This window comes from Leuresthes tenuis, unplaced genomic scaffold (genome assembly GCF_036924035.1).
Source record: "Leuresthes tenuis unplaced genomic scaffold, fLeuTen1.0.hap1 SCAF_21, whole genome shotgun sequence".
Taxonomy (NCBI): domain Eukaryota; kingdom Metazoa; phylum Chordata; class Actinopteri; order Atheriniformes; family Atherinopsidae; genus Leuresthes; species Leuresthes tenuis.
The window spans coordinates 31,708,665-31,730,126 of NW_027325375.1; the positions used below are offsets into that span (position 1 = coordinate 31,708,665).

The 21,462-nt window shown below is 42.6% G+C and overlaps 4 protein-coding genes across 7 annotated transcripts in view; all 4 read right to left on the bottom strand.

Annotated features, from left to right (window-relative positions):
• Positions 1 to 644, bottom strand: part of nup98 (nucleoporin 98 and 96 precursor) — a 64,002-nt gene extending 63,358 nt beyond the window's left edge. For all 4 annotated transcript variants that reach the window (XM_072374677.1, XM_072374676.1, XM_072374679.1 and 1 more), the window contains exon 1: positions 479 to 644. The gene's annotated coding sequence lies outside the window, so the exon portion shown is untranslated. The remainder of the gene's footprint in view (positions 1 to 478) is intronic.
• A 6,298-nt stretch (positions 645 to 6,942) lies between these two features.
• On the bottom strand, positions 6,943 to 9,947 carry LOC140279343 (odorant receptor 131-2-like). The gene is made up of 6 exons (XM_072374458.1): positions 9,928 to 9,947; positions 9,764 to 9,812; positions 9,342 to 9,598; positions 9,214 to 9,288; positions 9,073 to 9,124; positions 6,943 to 7,884 (listed from the first exon to the last, which is right to left on the bottom strand). Exons 1-6 carry the CDS (start codon positions 9,945 to 9,947, stop codon positions 6,943 to 6,945), a joined length of 1,395 nt encoding a protein of 464 aa, XP_072230559.1.
• A 3,736-nt stretch (positions 9,948 to 13,683) lies between these two features.
• Positions 13,684 to 17,363, bottom strand: LOC140279344 (uncharacterized). Its single transcript, XM_072374459.1, has 7 exons — positions 17,239 to 17,363; positions 16,416 to 16,574; positions 16,119 to 16,245; positions 15,846 to 15,989; positions 15,602 to 15,747; positions 15,374 to 15,523; positions 13,684 to 14,605 (listed from the first exon to the last, which is right to left on the bottom strand). The coding sequence occupies exons 1-7, from the start codon at positions 17,361 to 17,363 to the stop codon at positions 13,684 to 13,686; spliced, it is 1,773 nt and encodes a 590-aa protein (XP_072230560.1).
• A 2,153-nt stretch (positions 17,364 to 19,516) lies between these two features.
• Positions 19,517 to 20,458, bottom strand: LOC140279346 (odorant receptor 131-2-like). The gene has a single exon (XM_072374460.1). It carries the CDS (start codon positions 20,456 to 20,458, stop codon positions 19,517 to 19,519), a length of 942 nt encoding a protein of 313 aa, XP_072230561.1.
• Positions 20,459 to 21,462: the final 1,004 nt, after the last annotated feature.

Here is a 21,462-nt window from a genome sequence, read left to right on the forward strand (position 1 = left end):
CGGGCTCGGAGGGCTCCACGTGCAGCAAACCGTGCTGTGCCGTGCGCCAGTTAGCTCCGTAAAGCATAAACACAACATGAGGTTATGAAACTGGGTAAGTGTTAATTGGTTTTAAGCCAAACCCTTCACTTAACGAGTCTGAGCCAGATAAGACCAGTTACATCTCAACTTAGTTATCTGATGCTAACACTGACATGTTCGCAGCACTGCGAAGCCGCAAATAGCAACAAGTTAACTCACCAAGTTCACAGCACAAACTCACCAATAAGTCACCAGCTCTCACTGACAGGCACTATCGGCTTTTAAACCCATATAAACTCTAACCACTGCGAAATATTTACCGTGTGACGGACATACTTTAAATAACTACGCCAAGCTAATGTTAGCCAGCTAGCTAGCTAGCTCTCCCGCTAGCTGAGCATTAGCAAAACAAAACCAGATCAGAATAAGATAGGCCGTTAGTTCCTTAAATATTTACCTTCAACAATACTTCTGTCGGTGTTCGGTCACTCAGTCGGGCCTCCTCTAGCAGATGTAAAAGATACGATGTAGTAATTGTTCACAGATAAAGGCGTCTTTAGCTAATCATCGGTACAACCGGAGGGAAAGTAGCTACGTCAACGAGGAGGGAAAACGTTCCACTAACTGTCGCTACGCAGCTTTATACGTCATGACGTCGATGTATCTCTACGGAAACAGAGCATTTCACTTCACAAGCCATTCCTGAAGCTTTCAAAGTGAATTATATATTAAATAAATAAAACCATTTAAACGTTTTAAAAGGAAACAGTCTAGAAAAAGAAACTCCAACATTTCACATAATACACTGTGTCATTATTCATTAAAGAAAAACTAAAACAAATGCAGAAGCGGTGTGTGAAAAACTAACTTCTCGTCTGTTTCTGTGCTCTCAGTTTTGTTGATCCTTTAAAACTTTTGCCAACCTTCACCTCTTTGTATAGTTCTGTATTTGGGTCCGGTTCCACCAAACATTCTGACACTAAAGCACATTTAAAAAACACATTGTTGCCCAAATCGCTGAACCAGCATCGTTAAGCAGCGTCCTGTCACTCATTCGGCCCCAGGTCAGCTCATCACTGGATCCAGTGATCCAATGTCCTGTTCAGTTTGTCTACCAGCTGAGACTTGGAGTTGTTATAATTGGCTTTGATCTTAGACATTATAAATTCATATTCTGTATTTTCCTAAATAACCTCTGTTCCTAGCTGGTACTTTTCCACTTTGCTCATACTGCACAACAGATGACCTTAAATGGTCCAAGACCTTAGAAGGACATAAACAACTGGGTCAGACAAAATATCTCTATTAGGGCAGATAGGTCTGGTACATTAGATCCACGCCTAAAACAGTTTATCACATCCAAAGAACACAACAAGGACAGCAGCTGGCCTGAGCATGTCACCCAAAACTGGCCAATTATACTCTGACAAGTGTGAAAACAACTTCTGTGAGATAAAGCTGAATATAAATATGACATGTTTCCGGATATCGGGGCTCGGCCTGACGGATTTCCTGCGGGAGCTCTGGCACTCCGAGTCCAGCTGCAATATACTTTCCATGTGACCACTGATAAATACTTTTTTAATAAACGATTTCTCCAGCTAGTTCTTGAGCTTCCAATGAAAAAATCGGGCTAACAGAGTGGAGGACGCCATCATCTTCCTGCTCCACCGTGCCTGTACCCACCAGGACAAACTGGGAAGCACTGTGAGAATCATGTTTTTTAATTTCTCCAGTGATTTCCACACCATCCGGCCTGCCCTGCTGGGGAGTAAACTGACGGCGATGCAGGTGGACCCCCTCTGGTTTCCTGGATTACAGACTATCTGACTATCCTCAGTATGTCAGACTGCAGGACTGTGTGTCTGACACTGTGGTCAGCAGCACAGGAGCCCCACAGGGAACTGTTCTCTTCCCTTTTCTGTTCGCCCTGTACACCTCTGACTTTCAGCCACCTGCAGAAGTTTTCCGACGACTCTGCAATCGTTGGCTGTGTCAGTGAGGGAAAAGAAGAGGAGTATAGGGGTGATGTGGATTCCTTCATCAGGTGGTGTGAGACTAACCATCTGCAGCTTAATACCACCAAGACTAAGGAGCTGGTGGTGGATTTCCACAGGAGGAAGACTGTGTCTGTGACTGGTCCAGGATTACAAATACCTTTGAGTACACCTGGACAACAACCTGAACTGGGCCAAGAACACTGAAGCTGTGTACAAGAAGGGTCAGAGCCGGCTATATTTCCTGAGGAGGCTCCGGTCCTTCGATGTATGTAACATCATGCTGAGGATGTTCTACCAGTCGCTGGTAGCCAGCGCCATCTTCTTTGGTTTGGTGTGCTGAGGGCAGCAGGCTGAGGGCCAACAAGATCATCATGAAGGCTGGTTCTGTCCTCTTTGTTGGTGGTGTCTGAGAGGAGGAGGCTGTGTAAACCCCATAGTATCATGGACAACAACACCCACCCTCTCCATCAGGTGCTAACCTCCCACAGAAGCACCTTCAGCAACAGACTCATTCCTGCCCTGAGTAAGACAGAACGCCAGAGGAAGTCCTTCCTGCCTGTGGCCATCAGACTGTTTAATTCATCTACCTCAGGTCGAGAGAGGGTCAGTGGAAACACTGCATCCTGAGGTCAAATGTCACTTATACAGTGACACTTTCTCCTAATCACTTGTTTGTTTATACTGTTTTTTTTTATTGAGGCTGCTAATCTGCACACTGCACATATTGTACTCATTACTTATGTTATTTTATGTTACCTTTATTTTATTTTGTTTTATTTTATTTTATTTAATACTTTTCCCCTTGTTCCATAACTGTTGCACAGCATTTTCGGTAATCTAGGTAGCGGGAGTTGGCCTTTTCACTTTGGGCCACTTTTAGTTTTCATGAACACCAGGTGGCGTTTAAGTTGAGCGAGTATTCACTTTCGCACACCCGTGCCATACAAAAAGTGTGCCAAATTGGACCATCCGCTAAAATGGGTTCAATTCGGGCCACGCAAGTGTGCCAAAGTGAACCATTCGTTTATATGGTGCATTTTCGGACAAATTTCGGCAAATTTCCAAAAAGTGGCCCAAAAATGAATTCATTTTGGGGTATTTTTTCAGTTAAAAGTGTTTTACTTGCACTCCTGCTTGGGTACAGAGTCCCATCAGAGCCCCTGGTATTTCATGATACTTTGTAAAAGAACCAGGCTCCAGGCCCCCTGACCTGGCAACCTCACCCGAAATTGAGAATTTGGTGCCCTTTTCCCCATAGAAAAGTGTGCCAAATTGGACCGGTTTAGCTAATTTCCCCCGAGAAAAGCGCTCGAAAATCGGCCGTCTGGTCGCCAGCAACCGCCCCTATCTACCGTCTCAACTGACCTCCAATAGCCAGGCCCCATCTTGGTCCAATTTCCCCGCGAGAAAAGTGCTCAAAAATCGGCCGTGTGGCTGCCAAAAGTCTGTTATAAATAAACCTCCAGGAACCAAGCTCCAACTTGGCACACTTTTGCCCCGAGAAAAGTGTCTGAAATTAGGCATCACCCGCCCATGAGCCCCCTCTGGTCAGTCATCCACTGATTCTCCAAACCTCCAGGAACCATGTCCACCAGCCAGCCCTGTGCACCCACACTTAAGCACCCCCCCTCGGACTGAACCATCCATCCGCGCCCGCCGAAACACCGCACCCCTGGTACGCGGTGTGTCGGCGGCCAAGAAGCCACCAAGAAGCCCCTCCAGGACTTCCAGGCCGCACGTGAGCACAATTGCAGACACGTGTGTTAATTGTTCATGTGTCTCAGATGTGCACATCACTCAGTCTGAGGACAAATTGTGTTCACATTTATTTATTATAACAGTTTCCCAACAAGTGTCACCAAAGAATCAACAGCTGTAGAAAAGTGCGTACGCCAGCCCGGAAGTTGGCGTGAGGCACCGCACATTTCCACGGTCATTTCGCTCTTGATACATCTGATCGTTGACGTGAAAAAGTGCGTAAGCCACTTTTTTTGTGTACGCACCTTTTGTACATGAGGCCCCCAGTGCTGTGGAAAACTTCTTGTCTCACACCGGAGCCCAAATTAGGGCAACCGGTGGAGCTGAATGACTACAAACCGGTGGCTTTGACATCTCATATCATGAAGACCTTGGAGAGACTCCTTGTTTGTCGCATGAGATTGCAGGTTACTGAGGATCTTGACCCCCTCCAGTTTGCCTACCAGAAGCACAGGAGTGGAAGACGCGATTCTGTACATGCTGCATCGGGCATATGTTTATCTGGATGTGCCTGGTTCATATGTGAAAGTCATGTTCTTTGACTTCTCCAGTGCCTACAACACCATACGGCCTCCCATACTGAAAGACAAGCTTCTAGGTATGGGTGTGGCCTCCTCCCTGACATCATGGATCATAGACTATCTGACTGCCAGACCACAGTATGTCAGGATGGGGAGATGTGTTTCTGGAACACTGGAATGCAGTATTGGAGCTCCGCAGGGCACCGTTTTGGCTCCTTTTCTTTTCACCCTGAACACATCAGACTTCAGGTACAACTCAGAGTCCTGCCACATAAAGAAGTATTCTGATGATACGGCTGTTGAACATGACCAAGACCAAAGAGCTGGTGGTGGACTTCAGGAGATCTAAAACTCCATACCAGGGGGGTAGAGACTGTTTAGACCTGCAAATACCCGGGGGTGGTGCTGGATAATAAACTGGAGTGGTCTGCCAACATAGAAGCAGTGTACAGGAGGGGCCAGAGGCGTCTCTACTTCCTGAGACAGACCTTTAATGTCTGCAGTGATATGATGTGCATGTTTTATCACACTATCATTGAGAGTGCACTGCTCTATGCTGTTGTCTGCTGGGGGAGTTGCACTACAGACAAAAACTGCAAGCGCCTGGACAAACTGGTGAAAAAGGCCAGTTCTGTGGTAGAAAGGGAGCTGGACCCTCTCAGTCCTGTGGTGGAGCAACGGATGAGGAGGAAATTATGTTCTGTTTTGGATAAAAATCCTCTCCACAGCATCCTGGTAGGACAGAGGAGCAGCTGCAGTGAGAGGCTGCAGGACTGAGAGCTTCAGGAGGTCCTTTGTCCCCACAGCCATCGGGCTTTTTAACAGTGACTGTATGTATTTATTCATGTATTAATTTATCATTATTATTATTGTTCTAATATACAATCATTGTAAATATTTTTTTTAAAAGAAAAAAGTTTGAGTTACTTGACTATTTTGAATTTCCCCCAGTGGGGGATGAATAAAGTATTTTTCTATTCTATTCTACTGTTAAGTGCTTGTTCAAGACATGATTAGAAACATGGGGACTAGGCCTAAAGCCTTGGGAAACATCCCTAATTCTATTCCATTCCTATAGAACGCTGAGGTTGACCAACCAGATGCTCCTAGATGTTTCAAGTCATCTAAATAAAGAGGGAAAGTGTCTTTGAAGAGGCTGCTACTGAACAGCGAAACATTTCATTAATTTAAATTTAAATCTGCTAAGACTTCAGAAAATATCAAAATAAGGAGATTTACTTTGATCTTTAAAATCATATTTTCATTTAGTTTTTTCACACTTTTTACTGCTGTTTCTTTATTCAAGAAATATTCAAGAAATTTACATATTCTTTATTTGTTGTTATTGGAAGCTATTTTAATTGATTTTGGCCTGTTTATTATTTTTAATTTCACAGCATGATTGTGCAACTCTTTTTTAAAAAAAAGTTTTATTAATATAGTTGGCTTTGATGTTGGAACCGGCAGAACAAACATGTTTTAAAATGATCGAACAACTTAAGAAACATGAAATCACAATAATGTTAATATCAGGAAAAGATGAAATAGTTTGAAATATGAAATATTTTTCATAGAAATATGAAAAAAAATCACAAATCATTATTATTCATTATTTGTTCAATGAAAGGAGGATAAGTGAAGATAATGTTGGTTCGTGCAATCATTAATATCACAAATTTGTGCAAATGTGTTAAAATAAAATAGGAAGAATGTAAAACTAAAGATGCTGATGATTAAAAATAAAACTGAATCTTCTGCATATTTAAAAATATACTTTTAAAAACTACAGTATTAAAAAAAGCAGCATCTTCAGCAAAACAACCCTCTAGTTTGTTCTTTGCTTTGTTATTAATGCTGCATTTGCAGAATTATGAAGAATATTAAGATAACAGATTAGTTCAGTGCATGTATTCAACAGTCTAATAGAAGTTAAAAACTGTTAAAAACTGTTAATAGCTGTTAAAAACCAAAAATGTGTCTCCTGGGACATAAATTCCTAATTTGTTTTGTGTTTGAGGAAAGGAAATCCAGAGGAATATCTTAGTTTGTCTCCAACCTTAACTCAAACTTTCTACACCAACTGTACTTTGAAACACTTTTTGTTTTCATTCATTAATTAGTTTCTCATTCAGATGGTCTTTGGTCAGTTTTAGACATTAATAATTATATAGTTAGATTAGTGTTAAGCATAAGAAATACTTGGTTATGGTTTGGAAAATGTAAAATATTTTGTTAGACATTAATACAACATTAAAATCTCCTTTTTCTGGCTGACAGAATGACAAGTTCCTGTTGTTTTGCTGATGACCAAAAATGTGTTGGACACACAAACAAAATGTCCCACTAAGGCACATAAAACATGCACGATAATAGGATTTAGTTTTATATTGTATCTTCGCCCATTTAGACCGAAGGTAAACAGAGTTTTACTATTCCAGCACTCCAATAACATCTCTTCTTTCTCAACTTTAAACAGACTAATATCATGAAAAAAACACAATGTGAGAGGTGAAACATTCAGCTTTTATTGTAAATAAATGTCTTTACCTTAATTTTTATCCAAATTTTCCTTCTTTTTCTTCTTCAGAATAAATGGATGTATTTATAATGTTGATGCAATGTATGTTTCAATCCATAAATAGTTAAGGGCAGACTTTAGGTTTCACTGAGATACCAGAAAGCTTCATTCGACAGCACAGATTGTACATGAGGACAGGTCTGATGGTCTGATCTCTGAGGCCATAGATCAGTGCACTCAAACACCTGGGAAGAATGATAATAGACACATAGAAAAAGTTCTGGATGCGTAAAAGTACTCGTAAGACAACAAGTTTTGAGACGGCAATTAATAATGGGTTGTGTAGAGTCGAGGAGATACTGAGGCCCAGCTGCACCAGATGCATCAGCACTGTGTTACGAGCCTTAAGAGCTGAAGCTTTGTTTGTGGAGGCTGACCTGGCTGCTATAATTACAACAATATAGGTGGAGATGATTGCCACACCAGAAGAAATAAACAGAAAATAAATGTAAGCTTCCTCGTAATCATAGGATAGTGGTGTAAGCAACATGGCAACTGTATTACAAAACGTGTTCATCTGCAGAGTTTCTAGCTCTTCGAAGGGAAATTCTAACATTAAAAGAATTTGAATGACAACATTTAGTAAACAAATGGCCCAAACCACAATAACAGCCACTGCTGTGTTTCTGGTGGTGATGATGGAAGCGTGCCTCAGAGGGTAGCACACGGCTACACATCTCTCCAAAGACATCACCACCAGTATCAGAGGAGAGACTGGATTCGTTAGGTTACTAAGCATGAAGAAAACACCACAAACAGGATATGTCAGAAATATTCTACCAATGGACAATATGTATAACAACTGACTCACTGTCAGTTGAACTGTGTCTGCAAACAGGAGGTTATAAAGAAGAATGTAGCGGCAAGTTTCACGAAACACTGGTTTACTCCTCAAAGTGTACAACATGGTCCCATTAATGAAGAGGAATATACAGCATGGAACTGTAGTCAGAGTGGTATACAACACTCTCTCCAGGAACACCAGTCCAACAGTTGTGTTGGACATCTCACAGAAAACATTTAATGCATCAGAAATATCAGTTTGTTCATCTCACTGGACGACTAAAACCCTACAATCCACTTTAGTCTGCTTTGTAAACACTGTCTCTTACTTAGTCACATCCAAAGAATGAACTCCTTCATTTACATGTCAGTGTGTCAGCAGGCTGGAGTCTGTTTGCTTTGAGAAAGGCTGCTCTGGTTTACCTGCTATCACACATATACACATATATCAAAGAAAAACTCTAAATGAAACTGAGAAAATATAAAATATCAACCATTTGATTTCACAGAAACATTAAACACACTAAAATATCACAGCTGATTTAGTTTATGTCCCTAAAACACTGCAGATGCAACATATCTTGAACACACATTACTAAAAACTTAAAATCATACAAAGACCCGTCACCTGTGAAGATAGTTGTCAGGCCAGCACTTGTTTCCTTGTGGGCAAAGCTGGTCTGCTTGGTTTACTGGACCCAGCATATGATTTATGAGCTCTTTCCTGGCAACCTGATCACATGATGCATCATGTTAACATGGTTACCAGATCACTGATGGGTCATGAAATCTCTCCTCCAGTTAGTAACTTCTTCAGTCAGTGTTTTTACTAAAACATGTACAAGTTTATATTACATTTCACATTTTGTCATTTTGTTAATTACTAAAGAGAATTAAAAACTAATGGGTATAATTGTATTCACATTTTCACCTTAAAGGGGTCATATTGGGTTTTCTGAGGTTTCATGTCATCAAGTGAGTTAGATGGTATTATTGTGCATATAAAGGCTCTGCTAGCCAAAAAGTCAAAGGTAGACTCCAGAAATAATTATTTCCCACACAGCCCATCACCAACAAAATAAAAATATATGCTCTTTCTGATCTAACCCCCTTTCTGTTCCACTAAGTTATATTCAAAACCGCCCAAAGCCAAGTTGGTTCAGCCCTGGTTGGTTTCAGAAACTCATATTAAGGCATCAATATGCTATGATGCTACCATGTCTGGAGGGATACATCATCATCCCCACCAACAAACAATAGACACCATGTTCTGTTACAAAGCCCTAATAATCCTCATGTCAAGGTAGCATTCAAGACTGTGTGGTCCTTTCCAAAGGTTAAGAGAAAAAGTATCTTCTTAAAGTCTGCTAGAGGAGGTGAATGCAGCACGATGTACTCCTGGAACCATCACCGAGACCAATAAGCTGATGTACACTTCAGCTGCACTGATCCTAGAGATGATCCTACAGGATAAACAACACAAGGAGCAGTAGAGGAGAGGAGGGCTGGCAGCAAATATCAAGGTAACACGAAGGGAGGTTAGCCAAGGTACTTTTGAATACATTGGTGACCTCCACCATTGAAATAGACGCTGGCACCCCAGATGCTCTGGCTCTGACTCAGATTCCTGTACAGGGCATGTCCATTGGGTTCAGAAGCTCCTCAACGTGTTCCTTCCACCTTCCAACAATATCCTCATTCGAGGTATGAGGATCGCCACTCCATCCGAATGTAGCTTGAGCAAGACTACTCTGACCACTGCTGAGTCGCTGGATGTTGCCCCAGAACCTCTTTAAGGCCGACCAAAAGTTCCTTTCCATGGCCTCCCCGAACTCCTTTCCCGTCTCGCAGATTTTATCTACTGCTTCAGGAGCCTCCTGAGCCAACCATGACCTGAAGACCTCCTTTGCTGACTCCAGGGGTGGGTCCCAGCAACCCTATAACGGACAGGATACACGTTTTCTTGTATTCCTTCTACATGTGGCGCATTCGGAGACTTATAAGAACGCAGTTCTAAGAACTGTCCACCTAGAATTTAGTTATAAGAACTGCCCTTCCCCAGGGGAACCGTTTAATTTTGCATTCGCACATAAGTCGGGGACCTTGGTCGGGACTGATGTGACGCGACCGTCTGCGACCGTCTCCGTGTTACTTTAGCGCCACACTCAACAACAAAACCGGCGAAAAGTAAGGAGAGAAGACTACAAAACAACACCACCAAGAAGCTAACATGGAGAGCGAGGAGGCCACCGTGTTTATGGTCTACATGACAGTAACATTAATCATGGACGATCACAACAGCTAAGATCGAGGCTGGAAGAGCACACAGCGAGAGTCAGGAGATGAAGAATCCAGCAGCGGGCGATACTTCTTCATTTCATGGAGGAAAGAAGGAGAGCAGAGCGCCGCAGACAAAGGAGACGACGTGTAAGTTTAACTTATTATTGTGTCTGTGTCGTATGAATAAATATTTCAGACAAGGGGCGGAGCTACCAGCCACCAAACACCCACGTCATATGTGTTCCTATGGAACCCAGAAAAGACCCTGCGTCGGAGAAGGAGTTTAAATGGTTATAGGAACTGAGGGCCGTGGTCCCGAGTTCCTGTATGTCCGAATGCGCAAAAGAACGGCCTAGTTCCTGAAAAGGTTATAGGAACAGCAAAAGGTTCCTACAGTGGGAATGCGCCTATGGAGTTTTTTGGATAGTGTTTGTCTGGACCTGTTCGCCTTGGGAGACACTACCAGGAGCATTTAGCTCCAGACAAAATACCTCTGGAGATCACTAGACCACGCAAGCCCTTCCAGACCCAGCAAGGCCACGATTCAGGAAGGACCAAGAAAAACCATGATTCGTTATTCAGTCTGTGTATACCTTTTATTACACACCATAACCTCATAACGTTAAAACTGCGGTACTGCACATAGTTACGAAAGTGAAAGTAGCTGACAAAGCCTTTCCCTGGTTGGGTCAGGATTGCTAGCTCTGTGGTTGTTTGACCCTATCTCACAATCTAGCTTGTCTTGAAAATTCTATTTTAAAAATGGCATTAAAAGTATATCTGCGACCAAATCAATGTATTCTCTGTTCACCTGTTGAAGAAGCAGCTATCAAATCATGAAAATGCTTTGGCATGTACAAGTCTACAAATGACCTCTCTCTGACCATCCAATATAGGGACGGAAAGATGTTGACGTGATCACACGCCTGCAGGATGACGTTGGTGTTGCCAACTTGAAATCTGATTGATGAAAGCCAGCCAAATTGGCATTGATTTTAAATTCTAGATGCCTGCTGTCACATCTGTTTGTTTTGTTATGTTTTTATTTTTTGGTTTTTCTGTTATAACTTTAGGTTTTTCATGTTTTAGGTATGCTCTCTTCGGGTCAGAAATGAGATCCTTCCCCAAGTGGAGGAGTTCAAGTATCTCGGGGTCTTGTTCACGAGTGAGGGACGAATGGAGCGTGAGATTGACGGGTGAATCGGTGCAGCGTCTGCAGTGTTGCGGGCTCTGCACCAACCCGTCGTTGTGAAGAAGGAGCTGAGCCAGAAGGCGAAGCTCTCTATTTACTGGTCAATCTACGTTCCCATCCTCACCTATGGTCACGAGTTGTGGGTAGTGACCGAAAGAACGAGATCGTGAATACAAGCGGCCGAAATGGGTTTTCTCCGCAGGGTGTCTGGGCCTCCCTTAGAGATAGGGTGAGAAGCTCAGTCATCCGGGAGGGGCTCGGAGTAGAACCGCTGCTCCTCCGCATTGAGAGGAGTCAGATGAGGTGGCTCGGGCATCTGGTTAGGATGCCCCCTGGACGCCTCCCTGGGGAGGTGTTCCGGGTACGTCCCACTGGGAGGAGACCCCGGGGAAGACCCAGGACACGTTGGAGAGACTATGTCTCTCGGCTGGCCTGGGAACGCCTCGGGGTCCCCCCGGAAGAGCTGGAGGAAGTGGCCGGGAACAGGGACGTCTGGGTTTCTCTGCTCAAGCTGCTGCCCCCGCGACACGACCCCTGGATAAGCGGCAGATGATGGATGGATGGATGTTTTAGGTTTCTGTTAAGTCATTAGTTTTAACAGAAACCATAATGGACGCGATGGATATAAAGGAGTTTTTGAAGTTGGTCGATGCCCTTTGGACCTGCAAGGGGAAAGAAACCAACCCACTGTGGAAGCTAAAAGTATCCAATGAACTCCTGGATTTCTTTTTTACGAAAAACCTGTTCATTTGATGGTGACAGATACCTCGCACATCTTGGAGGAGGCCGATAGGGTCAAATGTGTCGCAGTGGAGGTAATCTTTGGGCGAGGGTTTGCACGGGTGGCTGCCTCTTCCCTCGTGCCTCCAGCCAAGCCATTCCCTACTCCAGAGGGGGTTCAGGAGGGCCTGCCCCCACGTCGCCGGATGTCTGGCCGTCCGCCAGACCGTCTCTGACACCTGCACCCTATTGTCTGGCCACCGTCAGATCACCGCCGGCTCCCCCGTCTCCACAGTCTCTAGGGCCACATCCGCTTCTGGGAAGCGGTGAGAAGGGTCCACCATGCGGCAATGGTTGATATTTTCCGCATGGACTGCCGAGGTATCGGTCACGCTCCACTATACCCTCATCTCTCCTTTTGCCTTCCTAGTGTCGTCATCTCCTGTGTTGCCGTCTCCACGACCACCGCCGTCCCCACAGCCTGCTGACATGCCCCAGACTGCCGCCACGACAGTCCTTGCTTTGGCGTTCAGAGCCCCTCCCCCCCACCCTGACTTGGGAATGTCTGGGAGCCATTCCTCGAGGGGGTGGCTGTTGTCTTCACCAGTGGGAGCTCGGGCTCGCTGCTTCCTTCGTCCTAACCTTCGCCGGTGGGAGCCCGGGTGGGTTTGCCTTTGCCAGTGGGAGCCCGGGTGGGTTCATCGCTGCCTTCATCCTCACCTTCGCCAGTGGGAGCCTGAGCAGACTCGCAGCTGTTTTCGTCTTCGCCAGTGGGAGCCCTCACTTCTGCCCTTGCCTCTCCCTGCAACTGCTCTGGAGGGGGTCCGGTCGAATGGTAGGCTTCCACGTTGCCGGAAGTCTGGCCGTCCGCCAGATGGCATCCGGCCCTAAGCCCCTTCAGAGTCCCTCCCTCCCATAATTTAGGCTGTCTGGAAGCAATCCTTGATGGGGAGGCTCTGTCACGACACGTTTTGAGTCTGGTTTTCAGGTTCTAGCTTAATTTCTTGTCATGTTTTTTCCCGTCACATTAAGTTTCACTCACCTCACATGTTTCTGTTCACAGCTGCACACCATCATCAATCACTGCCCAGTCATTGCAGAATCCTCACCTTACTTTACATGGTCAAAGTCACGTTTGCTCACGTTTCGTCAATTCTGCATCTAGGTCCTCCCTGCCGTTCTTGACAACTGACACTTTTAGATTCAAGTTATTTCGTGATGAAGCTACACAGGAGATCTTAGTTTTTATTCACTGATTAGTTTCTTTGTTAGAGATTATCTTTGGTCAGGAATTATTGGTACATATTAAGCATTACAAACACTTTGTTAGGGTTTGTAAAATGTAATGGCTTTTGTTAAAGACAATACTGTACAGCATGCATTTTGCATTTTTCTTGCTGACAGGATGACAAGTTCCGGTTATTTTGCTGATGACAAAAAAATATGTTGGACACAAACAAAATGTCCCACTGGGGCACATAAAATTGCAAAATATTTGGATAAATACAAAGATTTGGGTTTAATACATTCTTCTACTTCTTCTGCTGAACCGGGTTAATATATTGTATTTTGCCCATTTAGACCAAGGCTTTGTTTTAACTGAGTTTTACCGTTCTAGTATTCTAAAACAGATATTAATGGAAAAATAAATTGTGTTAAGTACTTTTATTTTTCAAATTTTGAAGAGACTAAAATCATGAAATAAAGACCATTTGAGAGTTGAAGTAACTTTTATTGTAAATTAATGCTTTTTAAAATAATATCACCTCTAAATATCACCTCAGGCTTCAGGGGTAAATTGATGCAAATGTTTCTCAAAGTCTTAAATGGTTAAGGGCAGACTTTAGGCTTTACTGAGACAACTGAAACTTTAATTTGACAGCATAGATTGTACATGAGGACAGGTCTGATGGTCTGATCTCTGAGGCCATAGATCAGTGCACTCAAACACCTGGGAAGAATGATAAAAATTACATAAAAAAAGTTCTGAATGCGAATAAGTACACTAAACAGAACAAGTTTGGAGACAGCAAATAGTAATGGGTTATGTATAGTTGAGGAGATACTGAAGCCCAGCTGCAGCAGATGCATCAGCAGTGTGTTACGAGCCTTAAGAGCTGAAGCTTTGTCTGTGGAGGCTGACCTGGCTGCTATAATTACAACAATATAGGTGGAGGTGATTGCAAGACCAGCAGAAATAAACAGAAAACAAGTGTAAGCTTCCTCATAATCATAATAGAGTGGTGAAAGCAACATGAGGGCTGTATTACAAAAAGTTTTCATCTGCAGAGTTTCTAGCTCTTCAAAGGGAAATTCTAACAGCAAAAGAATTTGAATGACAACATTTAGTAAACAAATGGCCCAAACCACAATAACAGCCACTGCTGTGTTTCTGATGGTGATGATGGAAGCGTGCCTCAGAGGGTAGCACACGGCTACACATCTCTCCAAAGACATCACCACCAGTATCAGAGGAGAGACTGGATTTGTTAGGTTACCGATCATGAGGAAAACACCACAAACAGGATATGCCAGAAATATTCTACAGATGGACAATATGTATAACAACTGACTCAGTGTCAGCTGAACTGTGTCTGCAAACAGGAGGTTATAAAGAAGAATGTAGCGGCAAGTTTCACGAAACACTGGTTTACTCCTCAAAGTGTACAACATGGTCCCATTAATGAAGAGGAATATACAGCATGGAACTGTAGTCAGAGTGGTATACAACACTCTCTCCAGGAACACCAGTCTACCAGTTGTATTGGACATCTCACAGAAAAGTCAGCAGGCTGGAGTCTGTTTGCTTTGAGAAAGGCTGCTCTGGTTTACCTGCTATCACACATGTACACATATACCAAAGAGAAACTCTAAATGAAACTGAGAAAATATAAAATATCAACCTTTTGATTTCACAGAAACATTAAACACACTAAAATATCACAGCTGAATTAGTTTATGTCCCTAAAACACTTTAGATGCAACATATCTTGAACACACATTGTTAACTTCACCTGTGAAGATAGTTGTCAGGTGAGCACTTGTTTCCTTGTGGGCAAAGCTGGTCTGCTTGGTTTACTGGACCCAGCATATAATTTATGAGCTCTTTCCTGGCAACCTGATCACATGATGCATCATGTTAACATGGTTACCAGATCACTGATGGGTCATGAAATCTCTTCAGTCAATATCACTTTGTTGAGCTAGTTATCTCATTTTTGTCTTTTGACTTAAATATGTACTGGAATATGCTAAATTTAACACTTTGTCAATTCATCATAACTGACAACAATCAAAGACAAGTTGGTATAATTTTAGTCATACTTAGAAAGTTTTTCTCTTTTAATGTTATGATGAATTACTGAATTTACAAAGTAACTCAGCCACTGCTCGTTATTTTTCCTCAGATACATATAAAAAACCTTAAGGGGGTCAAATTCTGTTTTCTGAGGTTTCCATGTCTTCTAGTGAGTTAGATGGTGTTATTGTGCATCTAAAACCTCTGCTACCAAAAACATACAACATAGGCTTCTGAGCACACAACCTTTCCTCCCCACACTTGTGGGGATGAAATTCAAGGTCGGGTGTCTTGTGAGCTGGGTGGCAGTAGAAGTTAGGGGCCTGGATGTGCCGATCTCTGGGGTCGCAAACTGGCTCTTGGGATGTGGAACTTCACTTCACAGGCAGGGAAAGAGTCTGAGCTGGTGTGTGAGGTGAAGCGTTACTAATTAGATATAGTTGGGCCCACCTCCACACAGAGCATTGGCTCTGGAACCAAACTCCTGGAGAGGGGCTGGACACTCTCATACTCTGGAGTTGCCCATGGAGAGAGGTGTTGGGCAGATGTGGGGATACACACAAGCCCCCAGCTGAGTGCCCCATGTCAGAGTTTTTCTAGGTGAGCGAGAGGGTCACACCACTGCGTCTGCAAGTCACAGGAGGCGAGGTTCTGACTTGTTTTTGCACATGCACCAAACAGCAGCTCAGATTACCCAGCCTCCTTGAAGTCTCTGAGTGGTGTCCTTGAGGTGGCGCCACCTGGGGATTCTCTTGTTCCTGAGGGGGACTTTGATGCCCATGTTGGCAATGACAGAGTGACCAGATGAGGCATGATTGGGAGGAACAGCCTCCCTGATCTGAACCCGAGTGGTGTTTTGTTTTTGGACTTCTGTGCTAGTCATGGATTGGTCATTACAAACACCATGTTTGAGCATAGGGTGATTCGTAAGTGCACTTAGTACCAGGCCATCTTAGGCCAAAGGTACAAAAAACGACTTTGTAGTCACATCATTAGACCTGCAGCTGTATGTCTTGGACACTCGGTTGAGGAGAGGGTCAGAACTGTCAAATGATAACCATCTGGTGGTGAAGTGGATCCACTGGTGGGGGAGACTGCCAGACAGACCTGGTAAGCCCAAACGAGTAGTGAGGGTAAACATCTGGCAGAGGCCCCTGTCTGTGAGGTCTTTAACTCACACCTCCTGGAGAATTTTTCTCACATACCGGGAGGTTAAGGACATGGAATCTGAATGGACCATGCTCAGGATCTCCATTGTGAATACAGATTCCAAGAGTTGTGAAGGTTGTCGAACTTGTCGTGGAGGTAACCGAGTGAGACCGTCAAGCTAAAGAAGGATGCCTTTGGGGCTTGGTTGTCCCAGGGGTCACCTGAAGCAGCTGACAGGTACATATTGGCTAAAAAGGCTGCAGCACTGATGAAGCTAAAACATGGGAGTGGGAGGATTTCACAAAGTCAAACTTGTTTACACTGGCTGTTCATCTCTGCCAGGGCTGCCCCTTGTCACCAATCCTGTTAGTGATTTCCATGGACAGGATGGAAATTCAGGATCTCGAGGGATAGCCATGGAGAGGAGAGTGTCTGATTTGGGAACATCAGGGTTACATCTTTGTTTTTTTGTGGATGATATGGTTCTGTTGGCTTCTTCAAGCCAAGACTTTCAGCGAGCACTGGAGCATTTTGCAGCTGAGTGTGAAATGGTTGGGATCAAAGTGAGCTCTTCTGAATCCGAGACCATGGTTCTCATTCGGAAAAAGGTGGAGTGCTCCCTCCGGGTTGGGCACGAGTGCCTGCCTCAGGTGGAGTAGTTTAAGTATCAATTCAATTCAATTCAGTTTATTGACATAGCGCCAAATCAGAACAAATGTCATGTCAAGCACTTCAATGATACAGTCCAGTTCAAGCCAATTAGAGTCCAATTCATTGTAATCATAAGATCTTGTTCACAAGTGATGGCAGGTTGGAGTTAGAGGTGGACAGACGGATTGGGGATTTGTCAGCAGTAATGAGTCCGTTGTGGTGAAGAAGGGGCTGAGCTGGAAAGAAAAGCTTTCGATTCACTGGTCCATCTTTGTACCAACCCTCACCTATGGTCACAGATCTGGGTAGTGACCAAAAGAATTAGATTGTCGATGGTAGCCGGGCTCAGTGGATGGTTGCTGGGCTCAGCCTCATAGATATGGAAAGGAGCTCGGTCATTTGGAAGAAGCATTTTGTGAGCATTTATTTAGAAGTTTTTTTTTTCCCAGGATAAGTGCTCCCATTTCTCATGGTATCCTGAGTGGAATCTTCAGCCAAGGAGACATGTGGCTTGCTGATGGATAAGGTCCTGGAGACCTGGTGAAGGAATACCTTTTACTGGATTTAGTCCTCTTCCAAAGAGAGCTGTTGTTTGAGGACAGTGCAAAGCTTGTTAATTTCTGGCAAGGGCCCTAAAATCCGTAAAGTAACTGAAGGGAGATAAATGGCTTTTGTGTTGATCTGTGTATCTTGAACCATAAGACCATTTTTCCTGTATGCTGTAGGGTTACTACTGTATTTTGGGACTAATTCTATGGGCAGTATCTAGATAAGCTAAACCTGGCAAGTACTTGTCTTCTTTAGCAGACTGCAGCTCCAAAAGGTCACCTAGTTCCCTCAGCTCAATATAATCATTGCTGGATATTTTTTTATTTTGGGAAAGCAGTCCAGTTTCCCAAAAAGTGCACACTCAATGACTTCTAGTGACGTGTAACACTCATTAAGCCTAGCCAAGGCTTTTGGAGAGCGACATCTGGGTAACTGAGGTTGACGGCACATATCCTCAACTGACTTCAACAACTGATCTTGCTCTTCACTGGCTGTATGACCCAAGTCTCTGATGACATTTGTGAATGATGACAGTCATGCCCTTAAACTTTGTAGATGTTTCATTGAATTGAGCAAGACCTGTACTCACCAACTCACATTGAAGCAAATACCTGGCAAGAGGTTCCATTTCATGTGCCTTATGTGACAAAACAAGCTGAGACAGATAATCTGTTGATTTTTCAATTGCCAGACATGACAATGATCAAAATCCTTTGTGACTTATCAATGGCAGCAAAACCACAGGTCGTGACTGCTCTGGCGAGACTGCCAGATAAAACTTATCTGATGGAGGATATGTTATCACACATCTAAAATCAAATGTGGTCTAAAAATGGTGCAGATGTTGCTTTGGTAAAGCCTACTAACCCTTTAAAAGCAGATCTAAAACTCAATGCAAAACTAATCACCCCCTGAAAATGCCTTTAAACTGGAAGCAAAGAAGGGTGTTCCAGTCTTGAAAGAGAATAAATTCAAGTATAGGTCAATCACAATTTTCAATGATTGTTCTTTTAAATGTATTATGACTGTGAAACCAAAGAAGCTATATTGTGTAAATCTTCTGTTGTTATATGATGTGCTTTTCTTTTTGAAATACCCGTGTTGGGCAGCTGCAATTTCATTGTCTTGTATACAGTGACAATAAAGGTATTCTATCTTATAATCAAAGATAATTTGGCTTTACACAATTATTAAAATTGCAAATTTGTGCAGATATGTTCAAATAAAATGGGACGAGGAATGTTTCCATCCATGTATTCAACATAGTCTATTCAAAGTTTAATTAGCTGTTAAAAACCTTAATCCAAAAATGTGTCTCCTGGGACATAAATTCCTAATTTGTTTTGTGTTTGTGGACATGAAAATAAATACCCAGAGGAATACACTCTTGGGTAATTTTGTGAAACTATGACAAAAAATGATCATATCACACTGATATTTTTAGATTTGAGTAATTTAGTGATGAAGCTAAACAGGAGATCTTAGTTTGTCTCCAACCTTAACTCAAACTTTCTACACCAACTGTACTTTGAAACACTTTTTGTTTTCATTCATTAATTAGTTTCTCACTCAGATGGTCTTTGGTCAGTTTTAGACATTAATAATTATATAGTTAGATTTGGATATTAAAGAACTACTTTCTGTCTGACAGAATGACAAGTTCTTGTTGTTTTGCTGATGACCAAAAATGTGTTGGACACACAAACAAAATGTCCCACTGAGGCACATAAAACATGCACGATAATAGGATTTAGTTTTATATTGTATCTTCGCCCATTTAGACCGAAGGTAAACAGAGTTTTACTATTCCAGCACTCCAATAACATCTCTTCTTTCTCAACTTTAAACAGACTAATATCATGAAAAAAACACAATGTGAGAGGTGAAACATTCAGCTTTTATTGTAAATAAATGTCTTTACCTTAATTTTTATCCAAATTTTCTTTCTTTTTCTTCTTCAGAATAAATGGATGTATTTATAATGTTGATGCAATGTATGTTTCAATCCATAAATATTTAAGGGGACACTTTACGTTTTACTGTGATACCCGAAAGCTTCATTCGACAGCACAGATTGTACATGAGGACAGGTCTGATGGTCTGATCTCTGAGGCCATAGATCAGTGCACTCAAACACCTGGGAAGAATGATAAAAAACACATAAAAAACATTCTGGATGCGTAAAAGTACTCGTAAGACAACAAGTTTTGAGACAGCAAATAGTAACGGGTTATGTATAGTTGAGGAGATACTGAAGCCCAGCTGCAGCAGATGCATCAGCACTGTGTTACGAGCCTTAAGAGCTGAAGCTTTGTCTGTGGAGGCTGACCTGGCTGCTATAATTACAACAATATAGGTGGAGATGATTGTCAGACCAGCAGAAATTAACAGAAAATAAGTATAAACTCTGTCATAATCATAATATAGTGGTGTAAGAAACATGACAACTGTATTACAAAACGTGTTCATCTGCAGAGTTTCTAGCTCTTCGAAGGGAAATTCTAACAGCAAAAGAATTTGAATGACAACATTTAGTAAACAAATGGCCCAAACCACAATAACAGCCACTGCTGTGTTTCTGACGGTGATGATGGAAGCGTGCCTCAGAGGGTAGCACACGGCTACACATCTCTCCAAAGACATCACCACCAGTATCAGAGGAGAGACTGGATTGGTGAGATTACCGAGCATGAATAAAACACCACATACAGGATATGTCAGAAATATTCTACCGATGGACAATATGTATAACAACTGACTCAGTGTCAGCTGAACTGTGTCTGCAAACAGGAGGTTATAAAGAAGAATGTAGCGGCAAGTTTCACGAAACACTGGTTTACTCCTCAAAGTGTACAACATGGTCCCATTAATGAAGAGGAATATACAGCATGGAACTGTAGTCAGAGTGGTATACAACACTCTCTCCAGGAACACCAGTCCAACAGTTGTGTTGGACATCTCCCAGAAAACATTTAATGAATCAGAAATATCAGTTTGTTCATCTCACTGGACGACTAAAACCCTACAATCCACTTTAGTCTGCTTTGTAAACACTGTCTCTTACTTAGTCACATCCAAAGAATGAACTCCTTCATTTACATGTCAGTGTGTCAGCAGGCTGGAGTCTGTTTGCTTTGAGAAAGGCTGCTCTGGTTTACCTGCTATCACACATATACACATATACCAAAGAGAAACTCTAAATGAAACTGAGAAAATATAAAATATCAACCTTTTGATTTCACAGAAACATTAAACACACTAAAATATCACAGCTGATTTAGTTTATGTCCCTAAAACACTTCAGATGCAACATATATTGAACACACATTACTAAAAACTTAAAATCATACAAAGACCCGTCACCTGTGAAGTTAGTTGTCAGGTCAGCACTTGTTTCCTTGTGGGCAAAGCTGGTCTGCTTGGTTTACTGGACCCAGCATATGATTTATGAGCTCTTTCCTGGCAACCTGATCACATGATGCATCATGTTAACATGGTTACCAGATCACTGATGGGTCATGAAATCTCTCCTCCAGTTAGTAACTTCTTCAGTCAGTGTTTTTACTAAAACATGTACAAGTTTATATTACATTTCACATTTTGTCATTTTGTTAATTACTAAAGAGAATTAAAAACTAACGGGTATAATTGTATTCACATTTTCACCTTAAAGGGGTCATATTGGGTTTTCTGAGGTTTCATGTCTTCAAGTGAGTTAGATGGTGTTATTGTGCATATAAAGGCTCTGCTAGCCAAAAAGTCAAAGGTAGACTCCAGAAATAATTACAGCCCATCACCAACAAAATAAAAATATATGCTCTTTCTGATCTAACTCCCTTTCTGTTCCACTAAGTTATATTCAAAACCGCCCAAAGCCAAGTTGGTTCAGCCCTGGTTGGTTTCAGAAACTCATATTAAGGCATCAATATGCTATGATGCTACCCTGTCTGGAGGGATACATC